Raw genomic sequence first — 26,523 nt, forward strand, 5'->3', positions numbered from 1 at the left:
CAGGCTCCTCCCTGGTCCGGGGCCCTAGTCAGGGCTCCTGCAGGAGGCAACCAATTGATGTGTTTCTCTCACATCGATGTTTCTCCCTGTCTCTCTTTCTCTCTTCCATTCTCTCTAAAAATCAATGGAAAAATATCCTTGGGTGAGGATTAACAAAAACAAACAAAAAATAAATAAATAAAATGTTTAAATGTTTAAAAAAACAAAAGATATTTCATGTAAGTGGAACCATAAGAAAACCTGGGTAAACATACTTATATTAGACAAAATAGATTTTATCTCAAAAAACTGTAACAAGAAATAAAGAAGGTCGTTCTGTAATGATAAAGGTGTCAATTCATTAAGAGGGTATCATTTGTAAATATGTATGTACCCAATATAGGAGCATCTAAATATATAAAGCAAATAGTAACAGATCTGAAGGGAGACATAGACAGCAGTAGAATAATAGTAGAGGACTTCAATATTCCCAATTTCAACAACGGACAGGTCATCCAGTCAGAAAAATCAACAAGGAAACATTGGACTTAAGCTACACATAACACCAGATGGCCCTAACAGACACATTCAGGACATTCCATCCAACCCAGTTTCTTGCTTACTCTATCTTGACAGTTACCAACAAGAAAAAGAAAATAACTTTTTAGGACTATTAACATATTTCATTTTAGTTAATTCATGTAACTTTCTAAATGGGGCATTTAAGAAAATGGGAGAAAAAGAAACTATGCTTTGAGGGGAGCAAGAAAAGAAGTACAGGCAGGGATTTATAAAATTCTGTTGGCAAGGGGAATTCAATAGAATTGTTAAATCTTTCCCATATTACTATTAATGTGTATCTATTTTTAACCCCTTTTTTTCATACTACAGAGCATGGTTTTCTGCTCAGATTAACTTAAAAAAGCTATACAAACAAAAAAAAAATCAATTTCTCTACTTACCAATTAGAAAGAGCCTGCAAAGCTGCATTCATATAACAAGTATTGCCAATATTTTTCAAACCTGTAAGACCTAGTAAGACAAAGTATAAGCTATGTATCATTCAATGATGCAATGACTCAATAATTTTATGTGTTTACTGAATATGTAACTATGTATGATAGTTATTATAGATCCCAAACTACATTAAGAAAATACAAAATACATTATGCAAATACAAAATAACAGTCTGAACAACTCAGAGAGATCAGACTTATACCAAAGTGTTAATTTTCAGATAGTTATTTAAATATACACTTACGTAAAGGATTAAAATTCCCTTATATCAATTACAAAACAAATTTTTTTGCTAAATTATATAGTTTAGACTAAAACCTGTGGGCTTTGGTAAAGTGATGCCAGAGAAATCAAGCATCACTCGAAGTTGTCAGTTTGCTTTTTGCAAATACAATTTTAATAGTCCAAATTTCAAAATATTTTTATTTTTTAATTTTATCTTTATTGTTGAAAGTATTACAGATGTCCCTTTTCTCCCACTGACCCCCTCCACACTGTTCCCACCCTTTCCGCAGGCCTTCAACCCCTATTGTCTGTGTCCATGGGAGTTATGCATATATGCATATAAATTCTTTGATTAATCTCTTCCCACCCCACCCTCTTTTCCCTCCCTCTGAAATACATCAAATTGTTAAGTGCTTCAATATCTCTGGTTCTATTTTGTTTGTAAGTTAATTTTGTTCAGTAGATTCCACATATATTAAGATCATGTAATACTTGTCTTTCTCTGTCTGGCTTATTTCACTTAGCACAATACTCTCCAGGTCCCTACATGCTGTCTGAAAATGTAATAATTGTTTTTACACCTGCATAGTATTCCACTATGTGCAGTAAACCAGATTCGGGGCTGACAGTGCCCCAGCAACAACATAACCCACAGTCGAAGGTGGAATTGCGCAGCCCCATGAGGAATCGGGCTCCCTCCTCTTTGGTTTCGAGGTGCGTCACCCAAGAACTGCCGCTGCCAAGTCACTGCAATTCAGCAGCTCCTGCATTGAGATTCTGCCCCCTGGTGGTCAGTGCACATTATAGCGACCAGTTGGACAGTAGGAAGGATACTTAGCATATTAGCCTTTTATATATATAGATGCTCAAAGTCACTAATCATGCAAGAGATGCAAATCAAAATGATAATGAGGTACCATCTTACACCTGTCAGAATGGTTATCATCAACAAATCAACAAATGACAAGTGCTGGCGAGGATGTGGAGAAAAGGGTACCCCCGTGCACTGCTGGTAGGAATGCAGACGGGTGCAGCCACCGTGGTGTTTCCTCAAAAAATTAAAAATGAAATTTCCATTTGACCCAATAATCCCACTTCTAGGAATATATCCCAAGAAATCAGAAATACCAATCAGAAAGGATATATGCACCCCTATGTTCATAGCAGCACAATAGCTAAGATTTCAAAACAGCCTAAATGTCCATCAGCAGATGAATGGATTAAAAAACTGTGGTATATCTACACAATGGAATACTATGCTGCCATAAAAAAGAAAGAACTCTAACCATTCACAACAGCATGGATGGATCTGGAGAGCATTACACTAAGCGAAATAAGCCAGCTGGAGAAAGATAAGTATCACATGATCTCACTCATCCTATCTAATAAAAGACTGATATATAAATCAACCATCACTCCACAACAAAGATGGCGGAGCCCATAGTGGCCGGGGTGAGATGCTGGCAGCGTTGCCCTGGCAATGCAAGCCCAGCGCCTGCACCCCGGATGCACGGAGGGTGGGGAGGGGCCTCGGGCCAGAGGGACCTCAGCTTGTTTCTGAGCGTGCTGAGCCCGCAGCCCAGGCACCCAACACCCACCCAACCTTGCCCCCATTCCCCCAAGCCAACCTCTAGAGTCTCACATCAGACTCCTGAAGCCAACGCAGGCAAAGGCACACCCCTAGCTGTCTCCCCCTCCCTCACCTCAACTCCCCGCACCTAGCTGCGAGGCTCTGGGGAGTCTGCTGCAGATCTCCCAGCCAGCACCTCCTGGGCGCCTGCCGGTCCCTATAAGTGCACCACTTTCTGCACCCGCCAGTTCCACCATCCTGTTTCCCCAAGCTCCCTACGGCGTCTGGCTCTCACCCACATCCCTACTGGCTCCCAAGATCCCCACTCTCTCCTGCACCCCCACTCTCTCCTGCACTCCGATGCTTTCTGCGCTTCTTTTGCCTCCTGCATTTAGCTCCCTCCTGCGCCCCCGCTCCCTTGGCTCCCCGTCTACCTCTAGTGACCAGATTTCCAGCCTGGCGAGCCCACACTCCCTTTCGCGAAGAGGGAACCTCGGCAACCTCTAAGCACCCGAGAGCTTTGGACAGCCTGTCCACAAGGGTTGGAGGAGTTTAGCTGAGAGATTGTTCCTCAGGTCAGGCAGCCTAGCAGAATGTAAAATCCTTTCCCCTTCTAGTGGGGACACGTCAGCCTGCGCCCTGCCAGCTCCGGGGATTGAAAGAGGGTGTTCATGGTTAAAGGAAACTTTCCAGCAGAGCGCCTGGCTAAAGCAAACCTCGCATCTGTCAGGAATGCTCTCTGGGCACTGTCTTGCCAGGAGCTTGCGTTCCACTACAGTAGATGCAGCAAGGAAGCAATGATTAGTGCATCTGACAGCTAACGCTGAGGACCAGTAGGAAAAACACACACTCCCCAGTCCTAGCTAGTGAATCTGAGTATGATGCAACCTTGTGTACCTGTACGACAAAGAGAGAGGCTTAAGGAAACATAAACATTTAAGAGTAGAGTAAATGACACTGCCACTAAGAAAGAGCACACTTAATTACACTTTGGACTTTTCACAGTCAGTAAGGACACCTGTATTTTGTGCTTTATGATTCACATGATCTGATCATTTGAGTGGGGCCAATACAAACAAAAAGGCACTGTTGGTTTTGGTAATGAACTGAGATTTCAGATTTCTTGGTTGTTTTCTCCTTTGCCCATGTTCCCAGATTCTCAAAACTCTAGGATTAGTTTTGGGAGGGATGAGAGAAGAAAATATGTAAATACTCAGGAGGATTAAAATCAGATAGCAGTTGAGATGATAGCCATGGTTTTTGAGTTGGCAAATGAATCGGTTTGAAATTTGTGAACCTGGCCTCTGGCTAGGCTGGGCGCAGAACACTTGCGTCGTTGCAGGCCGGGCTGAGGGACCCCCCTCCCATGCACGAATTTCGTGCACCGGGCCTCTAGTTTGTGGAATATAATGAACAACATAAACTGATGAATAAAATCAGATTCAGAGACAGAGAAACATCAAACAGACCATCCAACCTCAAAGGAAAGATGGGAGGTCAGGGAGGAGGGTTAAGGGGTACCACCAAAGGGCTGTATGCATGCATATAAGCATAACTCTTGGACACAGATAGTAGGGAGGTGAGGGCATGTGCTGGAGGGTGTGAACGGCAGGGGAGAGGTCAATGGGGGAAAAGGAGACATATGTAATATTTTAAGCAATAAAGAATTTAAATAATAAAATACAAAAAAAAGAAAGAAAATAATGACAATTTTACTTTCTCCTTTTCAATTTGGATGCCTTTTATTTTTTCTTCTTGCCTGACTGCTGTGGCTAAGACTTTCAGTACTATGTTGAGTAAGAGTGGACATCCCTATCGTGTTCCTGTTCTTAGGGGAAATGCTTTTAGTTTTTGCCCACTGAGTATGATGTTAGCTGTAGGTTTATCATAGAGGGCTTTTATTATGTTGAGGAATGATCCCTCTATTCCCACTCTGCTGAGAGTTTTTATCAAAAATGGATATTGGGCCCAGCCTGTGTAACTCAGTGGTTAAGTGTGAATCCATGTCACAGTTCAATTTGGTCAGGGCACATGCCCAGGTTGCAGGCTTGATCTCCAGTAGGAGGCTTGCAGGAGGCAGCTGATGGATGTTTCTCTCTCATCAATGTTTCTATCTCTCCCTTCCTCTCTTTCTAAAATCAATAAAAATAATTTTTAAAAAGTGTTGGATTTTCCTGTAAGTTTTTTCTGCATCTATTGATATGATCATGTGGTTTTATGTCTTTCAATTTCTTTATGTGATGTATCGCATTTTTATTTTTATTATTATCACCTGCAGAGTTCTTTTCACAACTGTATAATGTGAAATTTTGAAATTTTCACAGGTTCGTACACCTGTGGAGTCCCTTGGCCTGGCCTGTGCCCTCTCACAACCCGGGAACCCACCGGTGCATGATCAGGGCCGGGAAAGGCTCCAGGGCATGTCTGGCCCATCTCACCCAGTCTCAATCAGCCAGACCCCAGCAGTAAGTTAACCTACCAGTCAGAGCATCTGCCCCCTGGTGGCCAGTCTGCGTCATAGCTACTGGTCGAATGGTTGACCAGTTGCTTAGGCTTTTAAATACATAGATGGGCAATACCATACAAAGGAGGGTTATACAGAAGAGTTATTTTACCTCTTGCCTTAAGTTCATCTTCTTCTTCCACTTCTATGTCCAGATCATCAAACACAGCAACCAGAGGAGTTTTTAATGTCGTGTTACTGGGTATTTTAAAATCCTTGATAACAGAACAGATAGTGGACTTAAATCCTTAGGTTAAAATTTTTTAAATTTTATCTCATATATACCACTACAGTCTAAAATTTGGGAAATGTTATTTTTAAGTAAGAATTCACATTATTGCCCTAGCTGGTTTGGCTCAGTGGATAGAGCATCGGCCTGTGAACTGAAAGGTCCCAGGTTCGATTCCGGTCAAGGGCACCTGCCCGGGTTGTGGGCTCAATCCCCAGTGGGGGACTTGCAGGAAGCAGTCGATCCATGATTCTCTCTCATCATGGATGTTTCTATCTCTCTCTCCCTCTTCCTTCCTCTCTGAAATCAATAAAAATAGATTATAAAAATTTAAAAAAGTATCATTTAAAAAAATTCACGTTATTATCAATTAGAACAAAATTTACGTTTATATTTTGAAAGTAATAAGGATCTCTATCTAGAATAGCATGTCACTCTACCTTTATTAACATATGTACTTGAATGACAAAATCACTTGTGACTTTTTTGAACTTGAACACAATCACTCCAATTCAGTAAGGCCACATTACAGTTTAAAAGACCTAAGTGCACATATCCTACATTGTCTTTTCAGATTTTTCATGTTTTTTACAAGAAGCTTGTCCATCATAACATGCTAACTTATCTCTAAACTTCTACAATCTTTCCTGATAATTACTATACTTATTTATCCTTTTCTGCATGTGAAATAATTCATTTGTTTTAAATAGAAATAAAATACTCCAATACTAATTCCCAAGAATTGGCTTAACTCAGAGGTTGCAATTGGTGACCTGTAATGTCAAATGCTGGCCCACACTATTTAACAACAACAACAAAAAAGCAAAATTTGAGCTAATATTTTAAAAATTGGGAGAGCTTACATAAAAATCTGATTTGGCAAGTTCTCTTGTAATAACAGATTATCAAAGTATATTCAGTTGCAGAAGGAAAATGAATAGTAGTATGCACTCAGCATGTGCTCTGATTCTCCAATGTGTAGCTTTATTCCATCTCTATGATGCAAGCATATTCCTTACACTGACCCACTTTATCTTTCTGGCATCTGTAGGTACTGAACATTTGAGGAGGCCCCATATTCTCATTTTGTTATATTTAAATACAGAGAAATGCAGTCTTTAAATAAACCATTTACCGCCTAGAAAAAATTTCTATTTGAGCCGAAACCGGTTTGGCTCAGTGGATGGAGCGTCGGTCTGCGGACTGGAGGGTCCTAGGTTCGATTCCGGTCAAGGGCATGTGCCTGGGTTGCGGGCACATCCCCGGTGGGAGATGTGCAGGAGGCAGCTGATCAATGTTTCTCTCTCATCGATGTTTCTAACTCTCTATCTCTCTCCCTTCCTCTCTGTAAAAAATCAATAAAATATATTTTAAAAAAAAAATTTCTATTTGAAAAATCTTAATGATATTTCAATGGTTTCCAATACTGTTATTTTATAACTAATGCTCTATTCACACAGCCTTTAAATTTTATACCTCTAAAAAATTTGTACAAATAACTTTTTTCCCCCTCTAGTAATTTTTCAATAATGAATCATCAGGAAGTTGCATGAAATTAATGTCTTTAATGTACTCTACATATAACTCATCAGAGAATTATTTATAAGTCATCAGAAAAGTATCAGTACATTTATTCAACCAGATTCAACATTCACTAAGAGTATGTAATCTCTTCTAGCAGAAATGGCAACTGATAGCTGTTTTAACTTACTTTTCTTTAGTCAGTGATGATCATTTTCTCAATGTGTTTATTTGTACTTCTTTGTGAACTATCTGCGCTTATTCTTTTAGGCACCTTTTGAGTACTGCACTTGTAAAAACTGTTAGCAGTTCCTTACGTGATTAAACTTTTAGTTATCAAATTTTTGTTAAAAACCTAAGATTGTTCAAGAAAACTTATTCTCAAACTACCAGAACACTCCAGAGAAGGCAAAACCACATTTCTGAGAGATAAATAGGTATCAATGGGAGAAATAGTAATAGTGGTGACTTATTAATGAGAGCCATTCAAAACTATGAATCTAGAAATGCAACAAGTATACCTTGTCCAAAACCTAATCATCTTAATTTATAAGTGTGAGGCAAGCAAATTTACTATCACACATGTCTACTATCAGAATGTGATACAAAGATACAACAAAAAAAATCTAAGAGAGTTGGTATCAAGGACAAGTACAGAAATCTAAGAGAGTTGGTATCAAGGACAATAACACATGTGTGGAAAAAACTCACTAATGTGTTAATTAAACCATATAGAGCAAATGATGACTAGAGTAAGTTAGAAGCCAACTATTTTAATTTTCCATTTCCCTTTTCCTGTATTTTTATGACTGGAAAATTCTCAAAATTAAGTGGTCAATCTTTGCAAGCCTATACATATTTTATAACCAAAGATTGATGCTAAGCTTTAATATATTCTATCTGGTTTTCAATTAATTGTAAATGTTGAGAGTAATACAAATGGGGATGAAAAGGGGAAGTAAACGAGGAAAAGGGAACTGAATTAGTATTTGTTATTCCCTATCAAAGAAGGCCTACCACCTCTCCAAGAATCAGACTTGCTAGAAAAAGATAACACTATTTAAACCAGATTTTTGGTTATTTTAAGTTTTTAAAACACATCAGTTGCTTTCCATCTTCAGAGAGATAGGCTTCAGTCTCACCCTAAACAGGCATTCTACAAAAGAACAAAGGCCAGCCTCAGTATTTGAACTGAGAAAAAGAGTCACATTGCAGATATTTTTCACAGTACAGGTTTGTTGGGGTTCTTTTAAATTTCAACTACATGACAAATTCTGAAATTATTATCTGAAAATATTTGCTATTATAATTAAATGGATTTATTTATTTAGATGATTACCTGGACATTGTTTTCTTGTGTTTGGTGAACTGGTCTTATGTGAGACAATGAAGGCTGAGTTCCTAATTTCCTATCCAAAAATACTTCTTTGCTGCAAGCATAACACCATACTCGAAGAGTGGTAAGGTTCACAGTTAAATAATGCTTTGTTTCCTGTATAATTTCATGGGGACAAAGAAGAGGAACCAGAATTAGGTATAGTTGAAAACATTTCAAAAAAGCATAGACGATAAACTGCTGGCCTTTGATCAGTAAAACATACTCCAAAGAGAAGAGTTAAAGGCGAACACCAAAAATCATTCTTTCGATAAACTGCTGAAGTATTCTGAATAGTAATAATATCTAAGTCTACTCTAGGAGTTATTCTATTGTCATTTTTCAGCACCATTTATTATAAAAATAAAACACAACAGTATAAGACTCTGCTTTGCAGTTAGCATGTAAGCATAATACAAGAAAATAATTGACAATAACACAGTATCTATTCTAGGAGATCAGAATGGCAAAAGAATAAACATGACATTAGTTAAAGCACAAAACAGCTCAAGTAATAGTGAATATATGAACTTAGCCTTTCTCAACTGGGTTTCTGTAAGAGAATTATGCCCTATAGAAAATGATTTGTGCCGAAACCGGTTTGGCTCAGTGGGTGGAGCGTCGGCCTGCGGACTGAAGGGTCCCGGGTTCGATTCCGGTCAAGGGCATGTACCTGGGTTGCGGGCACTTCCCCAGTGGGGGATGTGCAGGAGGCAGCTGATCGATGTTTCTCTCTCATCAATGTTTCTAACTCTCTATCTCTCTCCCTTCCTCTCTGTAAAAAATCAATAAAATATATTTAAAAAAAAAAGAAAAAGAAAAAGAAAATGATTTGAGCAACTATTTTCTCATTTCTACCAAGATTGGTACACAACACTAACACCCTAGATCAGTGGTTCTCAACCATCCTAATGCTGCAACTCTAATACAGTTCCTCATGTTGTGGTGACCCCCAATTTCATTGTTACAAATTGAACATAATTATAAAGCATAGTGACTAATCACAAAAACAGTATGTAACTATATATGTGTTTTCGGATGGTCTTAGGCGACCCCTGTGAAAGGGTCGTTCGACCCCCAAAGGGGTCGCGACCCACAGGTTGAGAACCGCTGCTCTAGATGCACAGAAGTAAATTAATTAAGTACAATGATGCCTGAGGGTCTCGGGGTATTCGGGCTTAATTGACTGAGTTGAGGAACCCTAGTTAAGAACAGCTGATGCAGTAGAGATATCAATGTGAAAAAAGACAGTTCATTCTCGAGAAACTTACAGTTTAGAATGGGAGCAAATTTTCAAATTATAACTTCAATTAACAATGTTATATTTGCTTTCCCTCTCCTTCAGGCTTTCTTTAAAAATGCCTTGCATTAAAATTTTCTATATACATACCTGAGAATGTATGGTGCTGTGATCTACTTGTGATTCACCACAGCCAACATATGAACATCTATTCTATAAATAATTATACAAAAAGGAAAATAAAGTATTTTAGAACAAGTGTCACATTACAATAACAGCATTGCAATTACATTTACAATTAAATTTTGATCATTTTTTATGTTTTTTAACTTAATGATCAACTGACTTTCCATAGTTATTTTAACTAAAAGATAATAGGCACAAAAGAATAAAACCAGAATATTTCTAAGCTAAAAGTTGTCACCCCTAATAAAAAACAAGCATAAAATATTTTAGTAATTTACTAAAACTCGGTGAAAAAGCTGTAAATTAAAACCCAAAGTTTGAAGTTTAATTTTTGTCATCAATAATTTCATTTGCCCTGGCCAGGGGCTCAGTTGGTTGGAGCATTGTCCCGTGCACCAAAGAGTTGCAGGTTCCATCCCCAGTCATATGGGAGGCAACTGATCAAAGTATGTATGTATAATTCATTCATTTATTCATTTCTTTTCTCCTCCCTCTAAAATCAATAAAAACATACCCTCAGATGGGGGGGGGGGGCTGGATTAAAAAAATATGTTCATTTATGAAATATTTTAAGTGTCAAAAATACCTTCTAGTTATCCTTATCCAGATATAAAATTTTATAATATCAAACATTTGAGAAGAAACATATATATACCTCCAGGCACGCCCAAAGATTTGGTCCTCTGACTTTACAATCCTGACAAGTACTCTATGAAACAAAAATCACATGGACAACATTATCATTAACATAGACAAACACATACAATTCACTAATAATATCTTATGTAAAAAATCTGGACTCCTAAACACGAGAGTATTATAGTAATTTACAAAAAACACATTAAGGAGAAAGTGAATATGATTTTTTAAGGAAGGAAAAAAAATAATTTTCTTACATGAGATTTTTGTATTAACTCTTCTTTCGTTATTTCACCAACTGAGTCCAAATGTGAACAATGATTTCGAAAACCTGGCATTTTGTTATAAATTTTCTCCTGTTTCCCGGGGCTTTCCAAATGAGGTAATACCTATGGAAAAAATAACCAAAAGTTCATTTTAAAATGCGAAGATATTAAAATAAAAGATAAAATAAGAAACACACAAGAGTATATTTTCAAATATACCTAGATTACTTTCATAAAGTTAATTTAAACACTGAAAATGTCTCTACTAAATATTTTATTAAAATTGATATTCATGAATTCATGTTGTTTGTTTCTCCGTTACTTTTACAGCTTTTCCCCCTTTCTCCCTCTCATTTTACTTTTTACAAATAAATGAAAGGGAAATTTTCAAGTTATTCAATTTAATATTTTTATCCTTTAAAAAAAATGAACACTTATACTGAAATAGAAACTGAAAAGAAAGAAAATTCAAATAGATACCTTTATTTTCAAACTAGCAGTAGCCCCTTCTGAAAATATATTAGTAAATGAAATTGTCTGATATCCTAGCAATCTACGAAGATAGTCACTTTATATCAAAGTTTCTCAACCTTAGCACCATTGACACTTTGGGCCAAATAATTATTTGTTGTGGGTACTGTCCTGATGTTTAGCAAGATTTCTGCCAGAACACTCTCACCACCACTCTAAATTTTGATAACCAATATCACTACACAGTGTAAAATTATGTCCTGTAGGAGGCAAAATCGCCCCAAGTTGAGAACCACATTATAATATGACCCTTTCAACAACTGTGAGTGAGGTAGGTACCATTATCTTCATTTGCATCTAAGGCTACAGAGGCAAACCTGACTGAGTTCACCCTGTTAACACTTGGTGAAACTAGGACTTGAATTCACCTGTATATCTTATGGGTAAAAGCAAGGACTCTGAAGTCAAACCTGAGGATAACAGTAAGAGCAGAATGGCATACCTAACTTATGGGGTTACTGTAAGGATTTAATGAGGTAGTATATATCATGTGTGAGTGTATGTGGGCATGTGTGTGTATACACAGTACTGCACATACATCTACACTAATAAAAGAGAAACATGGTAATTGGCGTACGGCGCTACCCTTTTCATTGGCTAATCAGGGCTATATGCAAATTAACTGCCAACTAAGATGGCAGTTAACTGCCAACAAGATGGCAGCTAATTTGCATATGTAGGCACAATGCAGGGAGGCGAAAGGGAAAGCAGGAAGAAGCCCCCTGCCACTGACAGTGATCGGAAACCCAGGGGGGAGCTAAGAGCTGGGGGGCAGGGCAAAGGCGGCCCTGGGGTCGCCTTTGCCCTGCCCCCCAGCCATGATCAGAGAATCAGGCGCCTTTGCCGCCCTGGCCAGTGATAGCAGGAAGTAGGAGTGGAGCCAGCGATGGGAGCTGGGCATGGCAGAAGCTGGCAGTCCCGGGAGCTAGGGGTCCCTTGCCTGGGCCTAAAGCGGAGCCCACGATCGCGGGGCCGCTGCAGCTGCGGGTCCCCGCTGCCCGGGCCGGACGCCTAGGCCAGAGGCGTTAGGCCTGGGCAGGGGCAGAGCGGGAGATCGCAGGGAGCTGGGGACCCCCTGCCCAGGCTTGACACCTCTGCTGGAGGCCTCAGGCCTGGTCAAGGGGCCGATCCGGTGATTGGTGATCAGAGGGTGATGAGGGTCAACTCCTCTGGCCGATGCATCAGGCCTGGGTGGGGGGGCGGAGCCGGGGATTGGAGGGATATGATGGTCCCCTTTCCCAGGCCTGAAGCCTGGGTCAGAGGCATCAGGCTTGGGCGGGGGGTGGAGCAAGCGATCAGAGGGAGATGGGGGTCCCCTGCCCAGGCATGAATCCTGGGCCAGAGGCCTCAGGCCTGGGCAAGGGGCCGATCAGGCGATCAGAGGGTGATGGGGGTCTACGCCTCTAGCTGAGGCATCAGGCCTGGGCAAGGGGCAGAGCCAGCAATCGGAGGGGTCTGGGGGTCCCCTGCCCAGGCATGATTCCTGGGCCAGAGGCATCAGGCCTGGGCTGGGGGCAGAACCAGTGATGGGGGGAAACGAGGGTCCCCTGCCCAGGCCTGACGCCTCTGTCAGAGGCGTCAGGCCTGGGCAAGGGGCTGATCCTGCGATTGGAGGGTGATGGGGGTCAACGCCTGAGGGCTCCCAGTATGTGAGAGGGGGCAGGCTGGGCTGAGGAACACTCCCCCCCCCACACACACACACACCCAGTGCACGAATTTCGTGCACCGGGCCCCTAGCCCTAAATAATAAAAGGCAAGTGACCGTAACGGCATAATGACCAGAATGACAGATCGACCAGTTGCTATAAGGTGCATTGACCACCTCTTGGCCCCTCCCTCCAGCCCACAGGCTCTGATCACTGGATGGCCAATGGGGAACCACAGGGAACTGGGGTGGGTGGTGGTGGGGCGGGACTGGGGGCTGGTGAACTGGCGGAACGCTGACCTCCTGGTCCCTCCCCCAGCCTGCAGGCCCAGATTGATCGCCCGGCCAACGGAGAACCAGGGTGGGTGGTGGCGGCAGGGTGGGACTAGGGACGGGCAAGCGGGTAGAAGATGGCCCTGATCTCACGCTAGGCCTAGGGACCCTAGCCAGGCACGATTTCGTGCGCTGGGCCTCTAGTATATTCATAAAATTTTATTGGGCTCTCTGCATCACCTCTTTATACAGTGCTTCTTTAATATGACAAATAAGGTCTGATACTTCTCTCCCCATGAGACCACCAGTTTAAGACTGAGGTAGTTTCCCCAAATAATTATAATTTTCCCAATATTTTTCAAAAGTTTCCTCAATTTCATTAAAATAAACAGAAGGCAAAGTGTTCTGCAATACCAATCCACTTAATTTCTCCAAGACATCATAATAACTTATGAGAAAAGAATGATCAGAATACTGGAAGGTCACTAAATTTTATCTATCTCCACTACAAATTTTATAAATTATAGAGTTAAGTGGATATACAGAGTGATTTCCAAATAAGTCTCAAATCTAACTCAGTATTTCTCCATCTTCTTTGGGCTATAAATTCTTAATAATAGGGCTTTTCAGGTCATTAGTTCATCTTTGGGGTTTGAGAATACCAGGGGAAAATTAACTTACCAGGAAAGAATAAAGGTTATAAATATTAATACATTAGTAAAAACATTAAACAAAAAGGTTTGATCAAATCAAATCAAATAATGAGTCCAATATTATACTGTTACCTACAAAATACAATAGGAATCATCACTCTGGGGTTAATAGAAAATAAATCATTATTTCTAAACATTACACACACACACACACACACACACACACACACACATATATATGGCTAAATGATCGACCGACCATCTGTCCAACCATCTGACCCAGTGGTTCTCAACCTTCTGGCCCTATAAATACAGTTCCTCATGTTGTGACCCAACCATAAAATTATTTTCGTTGCTACGTCATAACTGTAATGTTGCTACTGTTATGAATCATAATATAAATATCTGATATGCAGGATGGTCTTAGGTGACCCCTGTCAAAGGGTCATTCGACCACCAGAGGGGTCGCGACCTACAGGTTGAGAACTGCTGATCTGACCAATTGGTAAAATGATGCGCACTGGCAATTTAAAAATAAACATTGATTTGCGCTTGTGCGATTCATGTAAAGCTCTTGCTGCTGCCAATCGCATGTGTGCTTCGATCTGTCATTGTTGATCCTGAATTTAGTTGTTTTTGTTGACATTCAACATGAACCACATCGTGATTTATTCGACTGTCTGACTTACCGACCAGCAAGTACATATGATGTGCACTGGCAATTTAAAAATAAACATTGACTCGTGCATGCGCGATACATATAAAGCTCTTGCTCGTGCCAATCGCACTGTGTTTTAATTTTATAATACTACTAGTAGCCCATCGCGTGATATCGCACGCAGTAGGTCGCTCGCCGCTTCCGCGGGAGCCGTCAGGAACCGCAGTGCACCACTGGGAGCCACACTGCTTCCACGGGAGCCATGCGGCTTCCGCGGGAGGCAGAAGCAAGTGCCAGCACCCACAGGAGCTGGGAGGGCGCCGTGTGCTGATTCCATGGGAGGTGGGCCCACCATCTCCTCTCCGGGCCTGAGCCTGGACGCAGAGACTGCGGGCCAGCCCCCGTGTCCTTGTCCATGTTCGCTCCGGCTCTGGGGGACCGGCCCAAGCCGGAGCACGGCGGCTCACTGGCCCCTGTCTCTGTCTCCACTCCAGGCCTCACCTGCATGTGCAACTTCCCACTGTCCAGTTGTGACCCATTATGGCATCCCAGCCTAATTTGCATACTTCCTCTTTATATAGATATACTAGAGGCCCGGTGCACCAGGCCGGGTGGTGCACCAGGCTGGTGAGGGGCATGGCCTGCGGGAATCAGCCCGTTGTGGGAGTGCACTGACCACCAGGGGGCAGCTCCTACATTGAGCATCTGCCCCCTGGTGGTCAGTGTGTGTCATAGCGACTGGTTGACCGGTAATTCTGGTCATATTGCCGTTTGGTTGCTGGGCTTTTATATATATAGGCTAGAGGCCCGGTGCACAGATTCGTGCACTGGTGAGGGGCATGGCCTTCAGGAATCAGCCCGTTGTGGTAGTGCACTGACCACCAGGGGGCAGCTCCTGCATTGAGCATCTGCCCCCTGGTGGTCAGTGTGTGTCATAGCGACTGGTCAACCGGTAGTTCTGGTCATATTGCCATTTGGTCTCTGGGCTTTTATATATACAGATACTAGAGGCCTGGTGCACAAAAATTTGTGCACTCGGGGGGAGGGGGGTCCCTCAGCCCGGCCAGTGCCCTCTTGCAGTCTGGGACCCCTTGGGGGATGACCACCTGCTGGCTTAGGCCTGCTCCCCAGGGGATTGGGCCTAAGCTGGCAATCAAACATCCCTTTGGCAGCCCGGCAGCCCGGCACCCCTTGGGGGATGTCCATTTGGCAGCGGGCAGCAGACCTAAGCTGCAGTCGGACATCCTTAGTGCTGCTGAGGAGGCAGGAGAGGCTCCCACCACCACCACTGTACTGGCAGCCATCAGCCTGGCTTGTGGCTGAGCAGAGCTCCCCCATGTGGGAGCGCCCTGACCACCAGAGAGCAGCTCCTGCATTAAGCATCTGCCCCCTGGTGGTCAGTGTGTGTCATAGTAACCAGTTATTCCCAGTCTTTCTGCTGTTAGGGTCAGTTTGCATATTACCCTTTTACTATACAGGATAGAGGCCTGGTACACGGGTGGGGGCCGGCTGGTTTGCCCTGAAGGGTGTCCCGGGTCAGAGTGGGGGTCCCGCTTGGGTGCCTGGTCAGCTTGGGTGAAGGGCTGATAGCTGTTTGTAGCTGGTCACACCCCCTTCAGGGTGGTGTCCCCACTGGGGGGCCTGGTCAGCCTGGATGAGGAGCTGATGGCTGTTTTCAGGCTGCCCGCCCCCCCTTTAGGGTGGGGGTCCCCACTGGAGTGCCTGGCCAGTCTGGATGAGGGGCTGAGGGCTGTTTTCAGGCTGGCCAAGCCGGCGACTGAAGCTCCCAGCCTCTCCCTTTATTCTTTTTTTTTTATTCTGGGATTTATTTACCTTCTATAATTGAAACTTTGTTGCCACTCCAGCTCCCAGGCCACGGCCTGCTGAAAGCAGGCATCTGGGGTTTGTTTAGCTTCTATAATTGCAACTTTCTTGCTTAGAGTGGATCTCAGAGCCGGGCAGCAGCAGGGAGGAAGCTTGGCTTCCTCCATCACTGGAGCAAGCAAGCCTCCTGCTCGCTTCAGCTGCGTGGCTGCCAGCCGCCATCTTGGTTGGGTTAATTTGCATATCCTACTGATTAGCCAATGGGAAGGGTAGTGGAGGTATGGTCAATTACCATGTTTGTCTATTATTAGATTAGATAGATATATAGATATTATATATACTATTTTGACATGTAATTTTTTGCAGTAATGTAAATACCGCAAGAGTCTTTCTTCTAATTAATTTCCTTCCAATGTGCACAAGTCTGTGCACCAGGCCACTAATCATCATATAATCTACACTAATAAAAGACAAAGATGCTAATTGACCATACCATCACTATGCCCATCAGCCAATCAGAAGAGTACGCAAATTAATCCAACAAAGATGGCCATTAATTTGCATACTGCAGGCAGGGTGGGACAGCGCCATCCGCCGCCTGCCCCACCACCATCCGTGCCTCCCGTGTGCAACCCGGGGCGGCTGGGCGGGACAGCAGCTATCTGCCGCCGGACAGGCCGCCATCGCGGTCTCCTATGTGCAACCCGGGGCGGCCTCCTGTGTGCGACCGGGGGTGGCCGAGTGGGACAGCAGCGATCCACCACCTGTCCGGCCACCATCCCGGCCTCCCATGTGTGACCCGGGGCGGCCGGGCGGGACAGCAGTGATCCGCCGCCCACCCGGCCGACATCTGGCCCTCCCATGTGCGACCCAGGGCAGCTGGGTGGGACAGCAGCGGAAACGGGAGGAAGCCAGGCGGCGGAGATGGGAGGGAGCAAGGCGTCGGAGAAGGGAGCGAAGCCCGGGCCTCAGGAAGCCCTATTCTTGCAGGAATAGGCCTGAGGAAGCCCTATTCTTGCAGGAATCTTCCTGCAACGGGCCTCTAGTATTAAATCAGCCATGACCCAAACATTTAGAGCATGAAGTTAAATTTAAAATAACTGCTAATATTTTTCATTTCTTAATGTTTGGGGGGAGGGTTTGGCAACCTTTCCCACCCACCTCTCACTTCCTTTTGTGGTTAGGTAGCTCTTACCTCTTAGATAATTAACTCCACTGTCAGCCATGATGGAGTAACAAGGAGCAGATTTACTTTCTCACATTAAATAACTAAAAAGCCAGACAAGATACATAAAACAATGGTTTTCAGGTATTGCACTATAATAGGCAGTGTAGGACACTGATCTCTTAGATGATAAAAACAAGGTGACTGTCCCAGCTTACTGGTTGGAGAAAATTTCTAGGCCACAGTACAGGTAGATAAGTTGAAAATTCAGTGAGGCCAAGGTTGCTAAAAATCACAGCCAAATAACAGAGAGGAAAGAACTAAACAGAGTGTGAGTGAACTCACAAGATTTATAGAGAGATACCATTGTCTTCATCTGAGTACTGATGAGCATGTGCATGTGATTAAACTACTCTAAGCAGGAGAAAGAACTACTGGAAAGGAATAGGTAGAACAATTCTCAAAGCCAACACAAGTTTTTGTTCCCATTAGCCAGAGTTGAAAGACTTCATAACATACAGTAAATAAAACAGAGCACTTAGAAAGCTCTGCCTTAAAAAGGCTCAAAGCAAGTATTATAGTATCAAACTGTTTCCAAGAAACATAACTGTTTCCAAAACAATGCTGAAAGATATTTAAGGGAATGAAAAAACCTAGCACCTGAATAGGCAAAAATGACAATGTCTGACATCCAATCAAACATTGTAAGGCATACAAAGAAGGAAAAACTGACCCACAGTGAGGAGTGGAAAAAGAAACCCAGAAATAACAGATGAGAGAATAAAGGAAGCACATGCTAAGGAAAGACATGGAAGACTTTTTTTAAAAAGCCCAAATCAAGTTTCTAGATGTTTAAAAAGAAACAGTGTCTGAGGTGAAAATCACGTGGATGAGATTAACAGCAGATTAGACAATGCAAAGAATAATGAATTTGACATAGCAAAAGAAACTATTCAAATTGAAACAGAAAGACTGAGAGAATAAGATCATTAGCTGGATGGAAAAGTCCAAATTTGATGAAAACTAAAAATGTACAGATTGATGCAACACAACAAACTTGAAGCATAAGACATGAATATATTGTACCATGGCACATCAAAAACAAGTTGCTTAAAACCAGTTATAAAAACTACATCTTCAAAGCAGCCAAGACAGACCCATAATGTATATTAGAAACAATGCAAACCAGAAGACAATGGAGCAACAGAACTGAAAATACACTGTCAACTTATTTAATTTCCATATCTAGGAAACATCTTTCAAAAACGAAGACAAAATAAAGGCTTCTTTAGACATATAAAACCGACAATTTAATACCAACATATCTGCACTATAAAATCTGTATGTTGCTTCAATATTTTTCCATTCTTGTAAAATCATGTACAAATAAATGTACAGAGACATATATGGCCTTTTGGTCAATACTACTTTGACATCCATCTATGTCAACTTTTTCACAATGAACCTTCATTTTGTTTCCATATCTTCCATTAAAAACATTCCTGTAGTCCTAGATGGTTTTCTCAGTGGTTGGAGCATCAGCCCGCGAATGGTATTTTCATTTTTTTAAAAATATATTTTCATTGATTTCAGAGAGGTAAGGAGAGGGAGAGATAAAAACATCAATGATGAGAGAGAATCAACTGGTTGCCTCCTGCATGCCCACCACTGGGGATTGAGCCCACAACCCGGGCATGTGACCTAATGGAGAATTGAACCATGACCTCCTGGTTCATAGGTCGACACAGCCACACCAGTAGGGCAGTAATTCCATTTTTAATTTTTTGAGGAATCGCCATACTATACATGTACATACATACTGCCAGCCATACAGCTGCACCATTTCACATTCCCACTTCAGTATACAAGGGTTCCAATTACTTAGCATCTTCACCAACACTTATTTTTGTGTTATTTTTTTCGTTTCCTGATAAGAGTCATCCTAATGGGTATAAGATGGTATCACTGTGGTTTCAATTTTCTTTTTCCTAATGATCAATAATACTGAACATCTTTTCATGTGTTTTTGTTAGCCATTTATTTAAATACCTTCTTTTAAGAAATGAATATCCAAGTCCTTGCTGTCTTTTAATGGGACTGTTTGCATTTTTATTGTTGAGTTGTAGAAGTCCTTCATATATTCTGTATATTTAATTCCTTATCGTACATGATTTGCAAATATTTTCTCCCATTCCATAGGTTGCTTTTCATTCCATTGATTGTGTTCTTTCATAAAGAATTGTTTTTAATTTAATATAGTCCAATTTATTTAGTTTTCTGTGCTTTTGGTGTTATATCCAAGAAATCACTATCAAATATCAATGTCACAAACTTTTCACGATATATTTTCTTCTAAGAGTTTTAGTTCTTACAGTTAGGCCTTTGACTCACTGAGTCAATTTTTTTATTTGGTGTAAGGTAAGGGTCCAACTTTATATTTTTGCATGTGGCTATACAGTTTGCCCAATACCCTTTGTTGAAAAGACTGCCCCTTCCCTTTAAATGGTCTTGGCACTCCTATCAAAAAACATTTGACTATATACAGGGTGGGGCAAAAGTAGGTTTATAGTTGTTTGTATGGAAAATAATATAATAATTAATAAATAATAATACAAAAATAAACTCTGCTTCATGTACTCAACAACTGTAAACCTACTTTAGCCCCACCTTATGCAGGGGTTATTTCTGGGCTCTCTATGCTATTCCATTAGTCTATGTGTCTGTTTTAGTGCCAATACTGCTATTAACTTTCTCACAGTGTCCTTTATCATTAAACGTTTCATTTTTATAAAATCAAACACATCTCTTATTTTATAAAGGCTCTGAATTTCTAATCTTTTATGTAGCTGAAGCTGTAGAATAAACTTAAATACTTTTTTATAGGGCTTTAATCCATCTGGAGTTTGTTTTACGACAGAAACCCAATTTTCTTCCAGATGGGCCGACAATTGTATCAGCACCATTTATTACATAATCTACTCATTTCCCACTGAACGGTAATACTGTCTTTACCCTTTATTAAATTTGAACATAATATATTTCTGTATGCTCCATTTTGCTCTACTAATCTATGACAATACCATATTGACCTGATTATAAAGTTTATATAGAATATTTTTATAACCATAAAATCTTCACTATTCCTTTTCACAGTTCCCTTGGCTATTCTCTGAATATATGAAAAACATGATCATTTTACCTCCTATTCTCTAATATTAGTAACAATAATCATACTGTTTTAATGCATTTACTAGAACTTCTAAAGCTATTTTCAACATAAAAGTGGCCAAAAGCATCCATGTTTGGGTCTTTGTTTTAGTAGTTTTGCCATTAAGGACATCTACTATAATTTTCTTCTATTCCATATATAGGTATATGGAATATATCTATTTGTATTGATTTCAGAAAGGAAGGGAGAAAGTTCAATGATGAGAAAGAATCACTGATCACCTACTGGGGGTTGAGCCCACAACCTGGGCATGTGCCCTTACTGGGAATCAAACTGTGACCTCCAGTTTCATAGATAGATGCTCAACCACTGAGCCATGCCAGCTGAGTATTTCCTTCTATTCTTAATTTACCTAGTTTTTTAAATTAGAAATTATCTTAACAAACTTTACCAAATGTCTACTCAGCAGCTACTAATGGCTTACTATTATTCCTTGCTTCATTTGTTGATATAATCTATTATATTAACAGATTTTATACTAATGATCCTTGCATTGGTATAATATTGGGTCAAATGTACTATTAGTCTAATGCTTCATATCTAGATTCTATTGCCTAATACTATATTTAGAAATTTTGTATTTCTATACATAAGTGGGATTAACCTTTTTGAAAAACCCTTTTATCAGGGATAAAAATATGTATGCTTGACAGAATGTACTGAGTAGCTCTGCATATTCTATACCACAGAATAGGGTTTTTTTCTACATTACATTATCCTATATAATAAAAGCCTAATATGCTAAGTGTCCGACCGTTTGACCAATCGCTATGACGCGCACTGACCACCAAGGGGCAGATGCTCCGACCAGTAGGTTAGCTTGCTGGTGGGGTCTGGCCAATCGGGACTGGACGAGGCAGGCCGGATGCGTCCTGCAGCCCTCCTGTGGTCCCTCCCCTGCCCCAATCGTACACCGATGGGGTCCCTCAGCCTTGCCTGTGCCCTCTCGCAATCCAGGACCCCTCGGGAGATATTGGAGAGCCAGTTTTGGCCCAATCCCAGCAGGCCAGGCTGAGGGACCTCACTGGTGCACGAATCCGTGTACCAGGCCTTTACTGTTCTTTATAAATTAAATGAAACAGCTGTGAAACCATCTGCTCAGCTGCCTCTTTCAAGAACAGATCAGCATGGATGGGCCTGTAAAGCATTATGCTAAGCAAAATAAGTCAGTTGGAGAAAGATAAATATCAAATGATTTCACTCATTTGTGGAATATAATGAACAACAGAAACTGATGAACAAAAACAGATCCAGAGATAGAGAAGCATTGATCAGACCGTCAAACCTCAGAGGGAAGGCAGGAGAGGGTGGGGGTAGAAATAAGAGATCAACCAAAGGACTCGTATGCATGCACATAAACATAACCAATATACACAGACACCAGCAGGGTGAGGACATGAGGGGGGAGGAGGTGGGTTATGGGGGGGTTAAGGGCACATATGTAATACCATAATCAATAAAGAAAAAAAAAAGAACAGATCTTCAATCATCTCTTTGATCCTTTAGTAGGAATAAGTTGGTTCAAGTTTTTCACTTATTGGGTCAATTCCACTAATTTATATTTTGCTATAAAATCATCTTTCCTCTTGATTTTCAATTTTGGCATCATAGCATTGCATGTAATATTCTCAACAAGATTTGCATAAAAATCCTATTAATCACTCATATCTAGGTGTTTACTTTCTCATTCCTAAACTTGTATATTTTTACTCCAATTTTTTTACTCTTCTCTTAGAAGTTTATCTAATTTATTGTTCTTTGCCAAGAACCAGCTTTGGGATTTATCCTTTCCACTATTTTTGTTTTGTTTCCAATTTCATTAATTATAGTTTTATCTTTAATCTACATGTCCTACTTGGTTTTGATTTTATTTTCTTAATTCCTAAACATGAGTTCTGAATTTTCTTATTTTTTATTTGCTTAAAATAAAAGTATTTAAACTATACATTTTCCTTTAAATACTGTTAGCCAATGAATGGAAATATTCTCCTCTTTGCTTTCTATATACACTGACAACAGTATATAAATAAAATACTTAGTATAAAAAAAGAGGTTCAAGCAATTGTGAGAAAAAAATTGTCAGGAGAAATGGTAGCTAATTTAATAGTTACACATAGAAGATTAGTATGAATTAAGAATGATGTCTGTACTTACAAGTGGCAAAAATGTTCAATATTTTTTAAATATATTTTTGGTGATTTCAGAGGGAAGAGAGAAACATCAATGATGAGAGAGAGTCATTGATTGGCTGCCTCTTACACACCTCCTACTGGGGATTGAGCCACAAACGAGGCATGTGCCTTGACTGGAATCAAACCGTGACCTCCTGGTTCATGGGTCAATGCTCAACATTGAGCCACATCAGCCAAACCTGTTCAAGATTTTTAACAAAAATCTAGATAAAGAAACAGAATGCAGGCTAGTGAATTCTAATCATAAAATTATTTTAAAAATAAGTCTTTAAAAAATAAACTAGTAAACTGAGCTAAAATTAACAAGGATGAATGTAATATGTTATATTGGGGTTCAAAGCATCTACTGTCTGAAGGTGAGGCCAAAAATAAGGGTTTCAGGTAGACTCTAGATCAGCCGTGGGCAAACTACGGCCCGCAGGCCGGATCCGGCCCGTTTGAAATGAATAAAACTATTATTGAAAAAAAAGACTGTACCCTTTTATGTAATGATGTTTACTTTGAATTTATATTAGTTCACACAAACACTCCATCCATGCTTTTGTTCCGGCCCTCCGGTCCAGTTTAAGAACCCATTGTGGCCCTCAAGTCAAAAAGTTTGCCCACCCCTGCTCTAGATAGACACTAGAAAACTCTAACAGTGCAACTCCTAGTCAATTTTTCAAGAGAACAGTATGTTACAGAATTTAAAAGTAGCCAGTCTTATTGTACTCATAAACTAAGTAGATTATTATCTGAAATGTTTTACTTATGAAGAATACTAAAATAAGAATGCCTTCCATATAAAGTCTTAAAATAAATAATTTGAAAGCTACATAAAACAACACTGTGGCTAAGGGTAAAGTTTCTAAAGCAAGGATACTGGCATTCAAAGCCAAGCTCCACTATAACAGGTTTGTGACGAGGTTTAAGTTACTTCTCAGAGTCTCAATTTCCTCGTCTATAAAACTGAAAAAATTACAAACATCTATCTCATGGAGTTTTTTTGGAGGGTGGGAGGAATCTATCTCTATCTGCATCTACATATAGATAGATATAAAAAGCCAGCAACCGAAATGCCATAACAACTGGTCGCTATGTCGCCCACTGTAGCCAGCGAACCAGCCAATCAGGGGGTGGGGCCAGCAGGCCACCCTCACAACCCCTCCCCCTGCTGGCCCCACCCCTTATCACACCCTCCACCCAATAGGGGGTGGGGCCAGCCAACCATCCATGGCCCCTCCCCAGGCCGCTGGCCCCCAACCGGGGGTGGGGCCCACCAGCCAATTGCCCATGGCCCCTCCCCCAGCCGGCCCAAACCTGATTGGGCCCTGATCAGGGCAGGCTGGCCAGCCAACCTCCTGCCACCTCCTCCTCCTGACAGGCCCAGCCCTGATCTGCCCCAATTGGGGCCGGGCTGACCAGACCCCACCCATGCACTGGGCCTCTAGTATGTGTATGTTTGTGTGTGTGTATATGTATGTGTATGTGTATATATATATAGAGAGAGAGAGAGAGAGAGAGAGGAAAATTAAAAGTATGGATGCTTAGACAGCAAAAGGCAATTAATTGGGAGAATTTTATGCCAATTATTTGGACATAATGACCAAAGTAAGAGGAATCCCTTCTTTTTTACTTAACTTAAAAAAGTTAGAAATAACAAGTCCAATCAATGATGAAGATTTTCAATAATTAAGAGCTATACAAAAATGAAAGGTTAAGCCTTGGGAAGTGGGATGTTCCCCATCACTTTAACACACAGAGATTAGATAACCAACTGTCAGAGGCAGTATTTCAAAGGACAGCCTTTTGGACTAAAAAGTCAATTCTAAGATTCTGATTACTATAGAAAAACTAATTTGTCTATCGTAGTTTCAACCACTTCTGTTCCATCACTATAACTAATGTGGCTCATTAAAGAGTACTGTTTTAAATATTAGACTGTAGAATTATTTTAATTGCAAAAAGTCAATACTACTAGTATAAAAAGCTTATGGCTAATTTTTTTCTTTTATCATAGAAGAATTTGCTACCCAAAATAGCAAGCCCAAAAGAATGACCAAAATCAGTAAAAAGAGCACAGTAACAAGCAGAAAAGTTTATTTCATTTTATATTTTTAAATATATTTTTATTGATTTCAGAGAGGAAGGGAGAGGGAAATAGAAACATCAATGATGAGAGAAAATCATTGATCAGCTGCCCCTGCACAGCCCTAGTAGGCCTGGGCATGCCAATGCTTAATTACTGAGCACTGCAAAGTTTATTTCATTCTAAATCAAACCATAGTACTGTTCATGAAGACTTTTAATCAACGAAATCTACTGATGATCCCTTAAAAAACTGTTTCTTGTTGGTTTTTTTTAAAATATATTTTATTGATTTTTTTACAGAGAGGAAGGGAGAAGGATAGAGAGTTAGAAACATCAATGAGAGAGAAACATCAATCAGCTGCCTCCTGCACACTCCCTACTGGGGATGTGTCCGCAACCAAGGTACATGCCCTTGACCGGAATCGAACCTGGGACCCTTCAGTCCGCAGGCTGACACTCTATCCACTGAGCCAAACCAATTAGGGCTGTTTCTTGTTTTTTATTTGTTAATCCACACCTGAGGATATTTTTTTCCCATGGATTTTTTTAGAAAAAGTGGATAGAGGGGAAGGAGAAGGGGGACGAAGGAAGGGGGAAGAAGGAAGAAGGATGAGGAATGGGGAGGAGAAATATTGATGTGAGAGATATATATCAATTGATTGCCTCCTGTACAGGCCCAACCAGGACTGGGGATCAAACCTGCCACCCAGGTACATGCCCTTGATCAGGCATCAATACCAAGACCCTTCTGTGGGCCCTATGCTCTATCCACTGACCCATACTGGCCAGAGCTGTTTCTTGCTCATTAAACAAATATTCTGGCAAACAAACTCCTTCAAATCTCCACACAGATCTCAGAGTTCTATAAATCTTCCCCTAATCATTCTTAATTTTCATTCAAACCATAACACAGAAATAGAAATTTAGTACTAATCTTCTTCTTAGAAACATCTCTCTTTAAAAAAATATTTTTAAATTTATCTTTATTGACTTGAGGGGGGGGGGGGATAGAAACATAAATGAGAGAGAATCATTGATCACTTGCCTCCTGCATGCCCCCTACTGGGGATGGAGCCTGCAACCCAAGAAGGGAGCATATGCCCAGATAGGGAATCAAACTGTGACCTCCTGGTTCACAGGTTGACACTCAACCCTGAACCACACCAGCTGGGTGGAACATGTCTCTTTGACCCTTAACAGTCTAATTAATGAGAGAGCCTTAGTAAATCTATTAAGAGAACAATATAATCTCCTGATTTTTCTACTGGCAATCTATGGTTAACACTGCCACACAACTCATCCAAAATAATAACTCTAATCTGGCAACCCTCTAAGTACAATCCTTTGAGATCTGTGAACATTAATTAGCATATACAATAAAGAACAAAAAAAGTCCAATAATGGCAAAGTAGTCAACTGTAACCTTATGCAGTTGAAGTAATTGTGACAAATACTAGGTAGGGAAAGAAAAGGAGAAAGATGAGAGGGTAAGAAAGGACTAAAAAGGAAAAACAGGAATATATGAAAGTAATG

At 40.9% G+C, this 26,523-nt stretch overlaps 1 protein-coding gene across 4 annotated transcripts in view; it reads right to left on the reverse strand.

Annotated features, from left to right (window-relative positions):
• The window catches only part of USP33 (ubiquitin specific peptidase 33), a 75,448-nt gene that overhangs the window by 37,934 nt on the left and 10,991 nt on the right, over nucleotides 1-26,523 (reverse strand). For 3 of the 4 annotated variants that reach the window (XR_004974022.1, XM_036349304.1, XM_036349303.1), the window contains exons 2-7: nucleotides 10,742-10,873; nucleotides 10,501-10,554; nucleotides 9,810-9,872; nucleotides 8,384-8,536; nucleotides 5,407-5,509; nucleotides 942-1,011 (exon numbers count right to left, since the gene is read on the reverse strand). Coding sequence is in view for 3 of the 4 variants with exons in the window: in XM_036349304.1 (XP_036205197.1) it covers nucleotides 942-1,011; nucleotides 5,407-5,509; nucleotides 8,384-8,536; nucleotides 9,810-9,872; nucleotides 10,501-10,554; nucleotides 10,742-10,873 (575 nt within the window). In the remaining variant the exon portion in view is untranslated. Of the gene's footprint in view, nucleotides 1-941; nucleotides 1,012-5,406; nucleotides 5,510-7,234; nucleotides 8,201-8,383; nucleotides 8,537-9,809; nucleotides 9,873-10,500; nucleotides 10,555-10,741; nucleotides 10,874-26,523 lie in introns of those variants that run through there. The other variant, XM_036349305.1, reaches the window with a different exon arrangement.

The sequence above is a fragment of the Myotis myotis genome, unplaced genomic scaffold (genome assembly GCF_014108235.1).
Source record: "Myotis myotis isolate mMyoMyo1 unplaced genomic scaffold, mMyoMyo1.p scaffold_m19_p_2, whole genome shotgun sequence".
Classification (NCBI taxonomy): Eukaryota; Metazoa; Chordata; class Mammalia; order Chiroptera; family Vespertilionidae; genus Myotis; species Myotis myotis.